The following is a 13,383-nucleotide window of genomic DNA, read 5'->3' on the forward strand; positions in this document are numbered from 1 at the left end:
GATGATTTCTTTTAAGCTTTGCTAGGCAATGCCAGGGCACCCTTTAGTACAGGGACAATTATTCCTCACAATTGAAATGAAACCCATTTGAAAACATTACTTGATTTCTCATGAATTAGATTTTCCGCTTGTGCAATTCTGGACAGGTGATACACCTCGTTGTGTGAGAGTCTGGACCTGTTTTTTATCTCAACCTGTGAGAGTCTAGAACTGTTCTCTTTTATCTTTCAGGTGTTTTCGCTCCAGCCTCAGCTAACTTGTGTACAAGTTTATCAGTTATTAGCCAAATTCTCCGTATGTCTCCAAAGTTCTCCATGTAGCTCTTCCATTTCTAGAATCTTCCCTGTGGACTCAAGGCTACCTTGGGCTTAATACAGTCTCAAGTCCATCTTCTTGATGACATTTCTGGTTCCTGCCTTGGTACCCCTCCCATCACCACGGTCTAGAAACTTTCTCTGAGCTTTAAAGTGACACTCCCTGGTTTGTTTCCCATCACTTTGGGATCATTTTCTTTTGTTACTTGATATACAAATGTTTTATCCTGTTTTATAGTTATTTTAAATAGAAAAGTAAATCTGGATCATAGGCACAAGTTAAATCTACCTGAGTTATTTTAACAGTATGAGATCCTGTATGAGTCCCCCTTTAAAGAGATAGTCACAATGGCGACCAGTACCATGGTATCCAGGTTAAGCCTCAGCCTGTGGTACTGGTCAGTGGGCATTAGTTTGAGTCCTGGAGACTCCCCATCAATCTTCCTGTTGATGTGTCTTGGAAAACAACAGAGAATGGCTCAAATCCTTGGGCCCCTGCACTCATGTGGGTGACCTGGAGGAAGCTCTGCGCTCTTGGCTTCAGGTCAGCCCAGTTCACGCCATTGTGGCCATTTGAAGGGTGAACCAACAGCCTTTCTCTCTGTGCCTCTTTCTTCCTTGGTAAATTTGACTTCCAAATGAAAATAAATAAATCTTTTAAAAAATAGTCCTACTAAAAATATTACATTTGTTCTATTTGTTGTAGTAACATACCAAATGTGTATTAGTTAACAATTTAAGTATATATTATATATAATATATTACTATGTATACTATACATTTTCATATATGTTTACTATGAATATGTATATAATGCATTTCTAAATCGATGCATTTTTTGTTTAATTCTGGTTTTTTTTTGGTTAAATTTTTATTTTGAATTTTTGAATTATGTGGCACAATTTCACCTAGGCTGGGATTCCCTCTAAAACTCCCACTCCTCGACAGATTTTTTTCCCATGTTGCTACAATAGCATAGTCTTTCATAAGGAGTCATAATTCCATCAGTCTGTTATTTAAGTGTGCCTGACATTGCTGGTACAGTCCAGCATCCCACTGTCTACACATTTCCAACAGTTTCATTGAGAGTCTGTCTTTGATTTGGAAGCAGGGATGCATATTGAAACAATGCATTTTTAAAAGATTTACTTATTTGTTTGTTTATTTGAGACACATAGCAAGAGATCTGTATTCACTGATTCATTTCCTAGATGGGCACACTATCTGGATCTGGGCCAGACTGAAACCTATGTTAATGTGGCCAGGAGCCAGCAAATAGGGCCATCTTCTGCTGCCTTTCCAGGTGCATTGACAGAAGGCTAGATCAGTAACAGCAGCCAAAACTCAAATCTATATACCAAGTTTTTCCAACTCTTTGGAGTCTCTGAACTGGCTATTCCTACTAGGTATCAGTTAAGTTAAATTAGATTTGGCCAGTAGATAGCCTTGTATTGTGAGTCCATATGTAATGATCTGCAAACTAGTTTTGTGCTTTGCTGAAAACCTAACTGAAGGGGGAGGGTTACAAATAGCTACATTTCAACCAATCACAGAAACCAAGTTAAAAGTCGATTAAAGCAGTCATGTGATCAGGGAGATGAGACCCTACTAACCAATCAGGAGTTTTCTGTGCTTTGTTCTACTCTCCGTCCATAAATACTATGTGTCCATGTCCTGAGCATGCTCCCTGGCCCTCTTCTGGCTGTGATGCCAGACTGCTCTCTGAATCGCTCTTCACGCAGTTAGAAACCTCATTAAATCTAATTTTTTTCCCTATGGAACTTTTTTTTTTTTTAAACAGCCCATACTTAGCTCTGACTTCTTCATTCTCTGAGGAGGCTCATTTAGATTAAGTCTTTTTTTTTTCCAACCATGAAGAGACAGTGTCAGCCATTTTTTAACTTTAATTACCACAAAAGACTTGGGCACATACAGGCCAAAAGGGGTGATGAATAATCTATAATAGTATCTGCGATTTATTCAGCATCTAAGTCGTGCCAAGTAGTGAACACATTTTCTCTGATGCTCCTAAAACCAGTGTTTAGGAGAAGGCCTTAGAGAAGCAAGGAAGGTTTGTTGCGGTGACTTTCCTTGGGTAGGGGGAAGATGAACGGGATCCAGGTGAGATGAACTCATGTCAGGCATGTGTTCTAGATAGAGGTAAGAGAGAATGTGACTAATGTGAGGAGTTCGGTGCAGTTTGGTGGAAAGTGTAGAAAGAAGGGAAAGGAAATGGGAAGATGGGGAGCGAGGTAGGTAATAGCAAACGATGCAACTGGAGAACCAGGATAGACTGTGAGGGATTTTGGAACTGATACTATGTAAATGGTAGGCAGGCCTTTTTTTTCCCTGAAGACAATGAGAAATCACTACATTTATGACATATTTGGTTACATGGAGTACAAGGGATTGTAAGGAATAAAGCTGGGTTATAGCTATGTAGATGGAGAACCAGTAACTTTTGTGCCAGTTACTGCGATTCCATAAAGAAGTTGTATTTTTATAGATTTATTTTATAGATGAGCATTCAGGTGAAATTTGGATCACACAAGACCCAAATAAATTCTCCTTCTCAAGACCTACCGAAATGTTGTGTTAAGATTTTCATCTTTGTAATTCGCTTTTTCCCATTCTTGGTCTATCCCTTGTAAGTACTAGCAAGTATTAATAAGGGTTCTGTTGAAAAGGAGCTTTATTTTGAAACGAGAGAGGAAACTGCATGCTTCAGTAATGTCAGAATCTCCAGCGGAAGATACTGTGAACTTGTTTGTCTAAACACGTTTTATTTGGGGTTCAGTATGAATTTTCAATAGATACTGTTTCAGATAAGAAACGGTCATTCAAATGCAATTACATAAACAAGAAGCTCAGAGAGGAATTATCGTGAAGGGTATAAAATGAACCAAGAGTGTTCAGTCTGGGTCATCACACCGGCAGCTCACAAATGCCAAGTAAGGTAGGTGTCTGCATGAGAAGGCTCTTGATGTGAAATGCTATTCTAACTCCTGTTGACTTTCACCATTTTAGTCTTCATTCAAAAACGGCAAATGGCAAGAGATACTCTGCTTCAGTGGGTGCTAAACATTTCAATTATGTCCCCAATTCTTCCTTAGTGTGTGAAGGTGAGTAGATTATGTGCATAAAGATAAAAGAAAGATGCTGCTGCTCTGTGAGAAGTAATTAATGAAGTCAGGTCACAAATGAATGATGATTAATGGGCATGGCTTTCTCCTGTTTACGTTTTAACATTTTTTTAAAACCAATTGATTAATGTATAGATTAAATTGTTTCAATTATTAATGGTCATCTTGAATGAAAAAGTGGTTCTTGGAAATTTTTGTAAGTTAAATTTTGATGGCCTGTAAGGATAAAATGCTCTGCATTAGAAGGCCTTGTTCATTTCTTCCTAAGATTTGTTTATTTTTATTGGAAAGATAGATTTATAGATCGAAGGAGAACCAGAGAGAGAGAAAGAGATCTTTCATCTTCTGGTTCACTCCCTAAGTAGTTACAATGACCAGAGCTGAGTTGATCTGAATTCAGGAGCAAGGTGCCGCTTCTGGGTCTCCCATGCAGTACAGGATCCCAAAGCATTGGACTGTCCTCTACTGCTGCTTTCTCAGGCAGGAGCTGGCTGGGAAGTAGAGTGACTGGGACATGAACTGGTGCCCATATGGGATGACAGAGCTTGCAGGCAGAGGACTAGCCAATTGAACCATTGGGCTGAGCCCTGTTAGTTTTTAAATAGCTGTTCTCCCCTGCCCCCAGGATAGTGTCCGAGACATACACCCACCTTATAGTATGTGTTGCTTTCTAGCAGAACACACTACTTTGCTGAAGTTCTAGGATTGTTTATGGGCTGGACCATCAATTCTCTTCATAGCTGGAGCTGGGAAAGATAAGATTTGTGGAAGAAATTATTGGAGTAAAGAGAAATGTATTTATTAACAAGAAAATTGTGGTAAGATGGACAGAGAAGGGAGAAAATGTAGAAAAAATGGTCAAGGAAAGAAAACGTCTTGGAAAAAGGAAAAGGATGAAAAGTGTGGACCTGTACACACTACTGAATCAAGCACCTCTCAACACTTAAGGCCAGCTTGAAACTGTGTTTTCACTTGATCTTGTCCAAAAGGCCAAGAAATGATGTGAAATTGTTCTGAAGTGCTCAATAAATCATATATGATGATTTTAAAAGAGGCAATTAAAGTGCGGAGAGGGGAACACAGGTGACAATAAAGAAGAAATCGAGGCAAATCATACAGGAAGGTATTAACATCAATTTATATGGTGTCAAAGTTATATGACTTTTTCTATTGGCTTATTCTTTTTATGATTAGGAAAGGGCATGCAAAAAAAATGGAGGCACAAAGACATAAGGTAGTTTTTCTCTTTATAATAAACAATTACAGGAGAAAGAATAATTCAGATTGTTTTAGTTCACAAAATTGTACAGCTACTGCAGCAGTTATAATTTTAGAGTTGTATATGTATAAGAGAAATTTTATAATGTTTTAAAACACTTATTTATTTTTATTGGAAACTCAGATACACAGAGAGGAGGAGAGACAGAGGAAGATTTTCCGTCTGCTGATTCACTCCCCAAGTGGCCGCAATGACCAGAGCTGTGCCAATGCAAAGCCAGCAGCCAGGAGCCTCTTCCTGGTTTCCTACATGGGTGCAGGGTCCCAAGGCTTTGGGCCATCCTGGACTGCTTTCCCAGGCCACAATCAGGGAGCTGGATGGGAAGTGGGGCTGGCAGGATTAGAACTGGCTCCCATGTTGGGATCCCGGCACAAGCAAGACAAGGACTTTAGCCACTAAGCTGGTGCACCAGGCCCAAGAGAAATTTTAAATAAAAGTGTGTCCATAGTGATTAGGGCTAAATGCCTATGGGAGCTATCAGTCAATCCAGGTCCCCCACTTGGGTGGCAGGGAACCAGCTCCGTTCCTTGGATGTGCATGCGCAGGGGGCTGGAACAGCTGACATCCTGGCATTGCATGTGATCATGCCAGGCGACATCTTAGCCTGAGGGCTAAAGTGTACAGAGTGATAATGTATTGAATAAAACAAGAAAGTTTGTGTTCATGGGAAATACTACTCTGAGAAGTTGTGTATTATTATTATTTTTTACTGACAGTGATACAGAGAAGGAAAAAAAAAGAATCCAAACATACCCAGCTAGCCGCACAATATTAGTAAAATAAAAAAACCTTTTTAATCTTTGAAGTGATCAACTTACATTGAAAAGTCTGATATATGATTACCCTCTCCCAGTAGCAGAACTAAAATAATTCTAAGTCATAACATCATCCAGATCACTATAATGTCCAATTAATACTGCATAAACTCTCCATCCGATGGATGCATGATCTACCTTCTCCTGGGGAACAGTGGACCCTCTCTGTGCACCAAAAATCACTCACTGTTCTTGGCCAGCTTATAAGGGCTCTTTTGATTGCATTATTATTATGCCAACCTTTATTTTTTGGTCACCACAATCTTTTAGAGAGGATGAATTTCATTATACTCTGTAACAATGAACTTTTACTTTTCCAACTCTAATGTTTCAACCTTGAGGGAATCTTCTAGGAATTCAGAAGGAAGGTTTCCAGGTTTTTGGTTTGCCCACTTAACAGCAGTGATAATCTATTTGATACACTTGTATGGACTTTCCTTAGCTTCATAATGTCTCCTTTGACTGACAGTGAATTGAATTCTAGGCCAGAGTATATGCACTGAGTTGGTACTGAGGTATAACATATCAACTCACTTCTTGTATCCCTAAAGGCAGGTGTTTGCGTTGTATTTCTATCTGCTGCATCATTTTTTCATTTTGCTGAACCTATGTCTTTGCCATTTGTCTGCTGTGGTGTTACAGGCTTTAAATTTCCATGCCCTTGGAGTTTTGTGGGTCTTGGAAGTAGGATTTCCACTCTGTGGCTACTGCACTGTGGAGAATTTGGATCACAGCCACATCCTGATATATAAATGGAAGGTTATTGAAAGAAAGTATTGAATTGGTAAAAACAAGCAAACAAACAAAAAACCAAAAAACTATAGGGCAAGGGAAAGGTAGGCATTCGGTAAATGGTAGTTGTAATTATTGGAGATGTGTAAAAGTTTGTGGAAAATGGACCTTGATGATAATGTTCATTTCCCATTTGTTGAAGTGGCCTCTGTGAATGTCCTAAAATGTAATGGGTTCTTTAATTTTTTTTTATTTAGCATGACTGCTACCTTCGTGATCTCCATTCTTTTTGGCCTTGTGTGTGGACAGGTGATGTCTTTTTGTGTTCCAACTGAGTATACAATGTACGTTGATAGGAGAGAGTGTGCTTATTGCCTAACCATCAACACTACCATCTGTGCTGGATATTGTATGACACGGGTATGTAGTTCATCTCACTTCTTTTAGTTATAAATTATATAAGCAGTCTATTTCCATCTAGAGAAGAAATGAAACAAATCCCAACCTCATTTCCCAAATCCAACAGAATTGAGGATGCAGGTTACAATATTATGTGGTTCTTCTCAGAACAATGGGTACAGATAAGTTGAAAAAAAAAGTTACTTCCCAGATTTACTTCAATTTTATCTTGTTTCTGTGATCAAGGATGAAAGGAAGGTGTTACATTTATCTTTACAGGATTCAGTGTGGGAATGGCAAGTTGGTATTGGGAAGCAGGGTAATGAATTCTTGCCCCTCATATTTGTGACAAAAGAACATGATTGAGTTGATTTCTACCTGTTTCTATTATGTATGTGTTTTCCGAAGTTATCACATTGTGCTCTTTCCACAGGATATCAACGGCAAGCTGTTTCTTCCCAAATTTGCTCTCTCCCAGGACGTATGCACATATGGAGACTTCATCTATAGGACTGTGGAAATACCAGGGTGTCCACACCATGTTGCTCCTTATTTCTCTTATCCTGTTGCTGTGAGTTGTAAGTGTGGCAGGTGTAACACCGACTATAGTGATTGCACACATGACACCATCAAGACAAACTACTGCATCAAGCCTCAGAAGTCCTATTTGATGGGATTGCCTGTCTGATTTTAGTGATGCAATTTCCAATTTGGTTCAATGTGTTTGCCTGGGATAAGCCAAATAAAATGTGTTTCTCAACACCAGGTGTGCATTCTGATTACTATTTCATACATATTCATGTTCACATGGGCATTAGAGAGTTCAAGAGGTGGGTAATTAATTACGACAAACACATTATCCTAACATGAGACACAGATATTGAGCAAAGCTGGCGATTGTAACAAATCTATCATTGTTGTGGGGTGCAGCCTCTGATAGCCAGCACCCATTGACAAGTGGACAAATGAAATTTGGCTGGGTTCCCCAACCTCTGTCCTGAAGGTGGGTCCTAACAGCAATGGAATAGTAATTGCATCCTCAACCACTTCCCCCACATCCTAAATGAGCCAGGATACTGGAAGTCCAATTAGTCTAGGTATTTTTAGCTACCAGCCCTGTTCCTGTTCCTGTCCATCCCAACAAGCACTAATCAACTCCTTAGTCCACAACACTTAGATATTCGCTCCTGCCCACCTGTGACTCACCTATCAACTGAGAGGGGACAGTATTGTGTTGTGTGTAACCACTCCCCTCAGAAGCCCCTTTAAAAAGGCCCATGAAGCAGGGGCTCTGGCTCTCTTTCTGGCCAGGTGCTTCCGTTACTCTGGCACCCTGACTCTTGGCTGACCCAGGACAGGTAATTCCCTGAGCATGGTCCCTGTGTGCTGTTTAGATGGGACAATGGTTATTACAATGTTGTTCCTGGTCTGTGTGCTATCTGGAGTTCCAGCAGGGGTGAGGCCTAGCAGTAGTAGAATGTGGGCAGAGAAGCCAGGGAAAGGTGAATGTCTGCAGCTTTGTGTGTCCAGGTTCTTTGTGAGTGTGTCCAGGTTATTTGTTGCATGTCCCTTAGGAAAACATATATTGTTGGGGAAGCTGGGACATAGGTTTTCAGCTTAATGGATGGACTTAAGGATGATGACCATTTGTTTGTTTTCGGATTATGATTGGTTGGATTATGATTGGGTGGATTGCTGTATGGACTTGTGATTTGCTACTGTGCTCTATTATCACCAAGCTTGGTTAATAAAGACTCCTTAATAAGCCTTAGACATGTCTGGTGTGATCTTGCCCGCACCCCGCAACAATCATCACACTACAATATGAACAGTGCAGGAAGATGGGAGTAGGACATGTGGAAATGCTTTGTATTGCTTCACAACTTCTGTGAACTTAAAACTATTCTGAGGTCAAAAATGAAAAAAAAAATTAAAGCGACACTGAAAAGTCTGTGGTTTTCATGGGGAAGAGAGGAGTGAAACAGAGAATTGAGTTAATAGGTGCTAAGGGACACCAACCTGGTGGGGGAGGGTGCCTCTCCTCATGGAAGGCTGGGAGGTTTGTCTTGACACAGGAGGTGAATTCAGGGTCATTCTAGAATTAGGAAGAAAAGCTAACATGATCAGAAACAAAAGCTTTAGGGTACTGGAGACTCAAACTTACTAAGCATATTTTATCTTAGTTATCTGAAAGTACTGGATAAAACTCCATCAAAACTCAGAAAATGAAAATATGGAGGACCCTGCGTGGTAGCTTAGTGACTAAAGTCCTTGTCTTGCTTGTGCCGGGATCCCAAAATGGGAGCCAGTTCTAATCCTGGCAGCCCCACTTCCCATCCAGCTCCCTGTTTGTGGCCTGGGAAAGCAGTCCAGGACGGCCCAAAGCCTTGGGACCCTGCACCCATGTAGGAAACCAGGAAGAGGCTCCTGGCTGCTGGCTTTGCATTGGCACAGCTCTGGTCATTGCGGCCACTTGGGGAGTGAATCAGCAGACGGAAAATCTTCCTCTGTCTCTCCTCCTCTCTGTGTATCTGAGTTTCCAATAAAAATAAAAAATAAATCTTTTTAAAATTGGAGACAGGTTCTTTTTAATTACTCTGGTGGGCTAACTTATGAAAGTTATATCCCAAAAGGTCAATTTACAAAGCCTAGAAAAGAGGCCACGATCATTTTACATGTGGATGTCTAAATCCTTCATAATTCTTCAAGTAACAGGAGACACTTTGCACTGTTTTGGCTTTGGATATCATGGAAAACTAGTACAATTATGAAAGCTGAAATAACAAAGAGAGTGCTAAGGGATTGCATAGAGCTAAATCATTCTAAATTCTCATCTAATCCTTCATCAGTACAGAAACACTGCTGGTAAACAGGCCTGATAAATGCATATTTCTGTTCATTTTCCTTTCTTAGATGCTCTTTTGTGGGAGTTTAGTTTCAACATATGTCTAGCATGAGGCAAAACTTGGGTCCTGCAGGTTTGTCTCAACTATTGTGGGCTAAGGAGTTGATTAGTGCTGGTTGGGCTGGGCAGGAACAGGAACAGGGCTTGTGGCTAAAAACACCTAGACTAATTGGACTCATCTGTATCCAATTTCCTGGCTAAATTAGGACAGGGGTGCGGGGAGAGTATACAAGGAGAGGTGAAGGAGCAATAGAACGAGATTTCGCAGAGGCTTCTGCCATCACTGGTCTCCTGTTGGTACTTTCATCCCCAGACCTGCTCCATGTCCACGCTACTGGCACTGCTGGCTGGAGCAAATGGCACCTAACGTGGGGCAGGGCATAAGGGACAATCTGAGGGACCCCTGGACCTATGAGTGTAAGTTTAGAATTAAAAATTTTGCAGGGGCCTAAGTGATTTCATCCCCAGACCCTCTCCCCATCCTTGGGCACGAGGGATAATTGGAGGGACTCTGGAAATCCGGAGGCACGCTTAGAATTAAGTATTTTGCAGAGGCATAAGTAAAATTTATCATGGGGCAAGAACTCGTGGAAGTACAGATGATTAAGGGAATCAGATCTGCTCCAGTCACAAGGCACCGACACTAAGATTAAGACATTGCAGAACTCCATTGAAACTGTCTGCGACATATCCCCATGGTTTGCTCTCCTTGTAGCCACCTTTTTCCTCTGGCACTTGGTAAAAAAATGTTTCATCATCCCCTGAAGCGGTGGCGCAACCCTTTCTTGAAAAATTGACCGTAAGAAGGGTGAGGGAGCCGCAAACCACAGTAAGAAGACAGAGAACCACAAGCCAGGGTAAAAAAGGAGAAGGAACCCCAGACCAGATCAAGTCTGAAGAAACCGCAAGAAGATGACTCATGGTCCTCTTCTGAGAAGGAGGCAGGGAAGAGGATGGAAGTGAGTTTTCCAAGGATCCTCCACCTGTAGAGCATGTGCCCATACAGAGTGTGCTAAGCAAAAATCTCTTTAGGCCAGGCATGGAGCCCTCTGTACCACCTGTGCCATTGGCGCCATCAAATCTAGGCGTAGCTGTGAAAAGATTTACAGGAGCAACTTCAGCACCTCTCCCTTCAGTTGAAGCAGGAACAGGGTGGATGCACTGCTGGGGCTTGCCTTAGACCCCTGTTTTCTACTTTTTCAGCTGTGGAACATGTTGTACAGCAAGCACAGGAGCAGGGAAACCCCGAGGCAGTGGCCTTTGCTAGGCGCTTTGCCTTCCCGGTGGTTGAGGTAGAAGATCAGCAAGGGCAGAGAATCAGGCAACACTGTTTTTTGAGGACATAAAGAATCTGAGGGACGCTGTAGCCATGTAGGGCCCATCAACCCCCTTTACCATTTCCATGATTGAAGCCTAGGCACCTACCAATTAGACCCCACCCATTGGAACCTGGGCTGAATGCTTTGCTCTGATAGCAATACTTGGGATGCTGATTTTGCTAGTCAGACCTTCTATTGCCAGCAGCTGGCCGCTTTTGATTCATCCAGACCTCCATTTCCTGACCTTAAATTTTCTGTTGCCTGGTCACTGACTGTTTAAACATTTTTATAAAAAAATAAGAAAAAGTTCTAGGAAAAAATAATGAGTTTACAGCACTTGTTCCCTAGGCTTGCAAGTTGTCCCTTGGAAGGTCTTTTGTTGTGATAAATGTTTAGCAAGCTAACTTCATGTACACATCCATGGTAACTTTTGGGAATTTAGAATTTAAAGATTTTTGTCTCTTGTAACTCTGAAGGCTTCACTCGTGATATTTTCAAAACTGTGAAATTTTATCGTAAATAATTTGGCATAGAATTAAACTCTAATGCACTATTAAATTATTTCAAGGTATAATTTAAATTAATGTTGTATTCATTATATACAAAGCATTTTTATGTTAAAGTGATTCTGGTCTTTTCGGCTGGTTATCAAATTTTTCACTGCTTTAAATTGGTAAAGGTTTTGTATTTTTTTTTCTTCTTCTTTTTTTTATTGTATTGTTGTTGACAATCTTTACATAGTTAATTACAGTTAAAGGAAAAAGAAAAAAAGAAAAAAAAAAGAAAAAAGGAAAAAAAAGGTTCAGAGGGATAGGAAAGTGGGCAATGCCTTTATGTCCATATTGTTTCCATCGGTTTTGTATTTTTTTAAAGGTATTTGAGTGTTGATTTCTTGTCAATAACTGAGTCTAATCTATAATGTGTTGTGCTAGCTTGAACAACAAAAAAATCTTGTTACAGATGTTTTTAGCCATCCTTAAAAAGGCATCCAAGAATTCAAAAGTTTTAAATTCTAGTGCTTCCGTTGGTATTCTTACGAGGCCTCAAGAATGCCAACGGATTTATCTCTTGTTTTGTGGAGACAGTTAATCAGGTTGATTGAATTATGTTAAGATTATTTGCAAATGGATGTGACACACATCCCAGAGTTTGGGATACTAAAGTATGTGCATGTTATTGTCAATACTTGCTCTGGATTTATTCTAGCTACTCTTCAGACAGGGGAACAACTCAGTCATGCTCTAGCCCATTGCTATACATGTTTTTCCATATTGAAAATTCCCAAAGTCATTAAAACTCATAATTGCCCCTGCTATACCAGCAGTAAGGTTTGTTATTTTGCTGTCTCCCACCATATACAACTAATTACAGGCATTCCTTATAATCCTCAAGGACAAGGTATTGTGGAATGTACCAACCGTACTATTAAGGATTACCTTGTTAAAACAAAAAAGGGGGAGTATAGCACTCCCCGAGATCATTTGAACCTTGTATTATTTATCTGAAATTTTCTAACATTGGATGCTGAAGGATGGTCTGCTGCAGATCATCATTGGAATCCGTCTCAGAAGCAGAAGGGTTTCGTGATGTGGAAGGATCCCTTGAGTGGTCAGACGCAAGGCCCAGATCCCATCCTCATATGGGGGCGAGGATCGGTTTGTGTTTTCCCAGAAAATGAAAATGGCCCAGGGTGGATTCCTGAAAGGCTTGTCCAGCAAACTCCTGCTGCTGAGTCTTGTGAAAGCTTGGGTACTGGCCATGGTGATGGTTTTTGAATAGGAAGATCGATGAGACAAGCAAGTATATTAGGCCTTTATATATTATATAAGTGTATTAGTATAGTGTTAAGCACCCCCCTTTTTTCTTCCTCCAATGAGCACGAAGGTCCTGATACTTCCCACCTTTTCTAAGTGGCAGCTTTGTGGGGTATGAGCATGCACTGCATGCCCCCGCTTTTCCTTATTAAGGGAAGCAATTATTCCTATGGAAATTATCAGTTCAATCACTTTTCTGGATTTGAGGGCTTGCTCACATGGGTGAACCTTAGCTCCTTGAATTTTAAGCCTGTGTCTGCCTGTGTTATCTCCCCATTTTTCTCTCTTACATACAGAAAACATCTCTGAAGTGAATCGCACCAAGGTTAGCTGCATCCAAACAGCATGTTGGAATGGCAATGGCGATACTGCTGTTGTCATTCGGCTGCCTGGAATCCTGCCTGTGCCTGTTGGGGCTAATGGAGAGGCCTTTGTTGACCTGATAAGGCATAAAAGAGACCTTGGCATATAATCGACCATTGTAGCCATCATTGCCCTGGCGTCGGAGGACACCCTACAGCTACCGTGGAGACTGTGAACAAGCTCGTGGAACAGACTGCCGAATTATGGACCAACAGAACTTTATTGATGAACACATGTGGGTGGGCATGCTTATGTTGTAACAGCAGGTTGATTTATTGGCAGAGAAGCAGCAGATGCTGT

At 40.8% G+C, this 13,383-nt stretch overlaps 1 protein-coding gene across 2 annotated transcripts in view; it reads left to right on the top strand.

Moving 5' to 3' along the window:
* Positions 1-7,430, top strand: part of TSHB (thyroid stimulating hormone subunit beta) — a 28,214-nt gene extending 20,784 nt beyond the window's left edge. The window contains exons 2-4 of one of the 2 annotated variants that reach the window (XM_058660906.1): positions 3,342-3,436; positions 6,541-6,703; positions 7,116-7,430. In XM_058660906.1, coding sequence (XP_058516889.1) covers positions 6,542-6,703; positions 7,116-7,370 — 417 coding nt within the window. In that variant the 5' untranslated portion in view covers positions 3,342-3,436; position 6,541 and the 3' untranslated portion in view covers positions 7,371-7,430. Of the gene's footprint in view, positions 1-3,240; positions 3,437-6,540; positions 6,704-7,115 lie in introns of those variants that run through there. The other variant, XM_058660907.1, reaches the window with a different exon arrangement.
* The last annotated feature ends 5,953 nt before the right edge of the window (positions 7,431-13,383 follow it).

This window comes from Ochotona princeps, chromosome 2, assembly GCF_030435755.1.
Source record: "Ochotona princeps isolate mOchPri1 chromosome 2, mOchPri1.hap1, whole genome shotgun sequence".
Lineage (NCBI taxonomy): Eukaryota > Metazoa > Chordata > Mammalia > Lagomorpha > Ochotonidae > Ochotona > Ochotona princeps.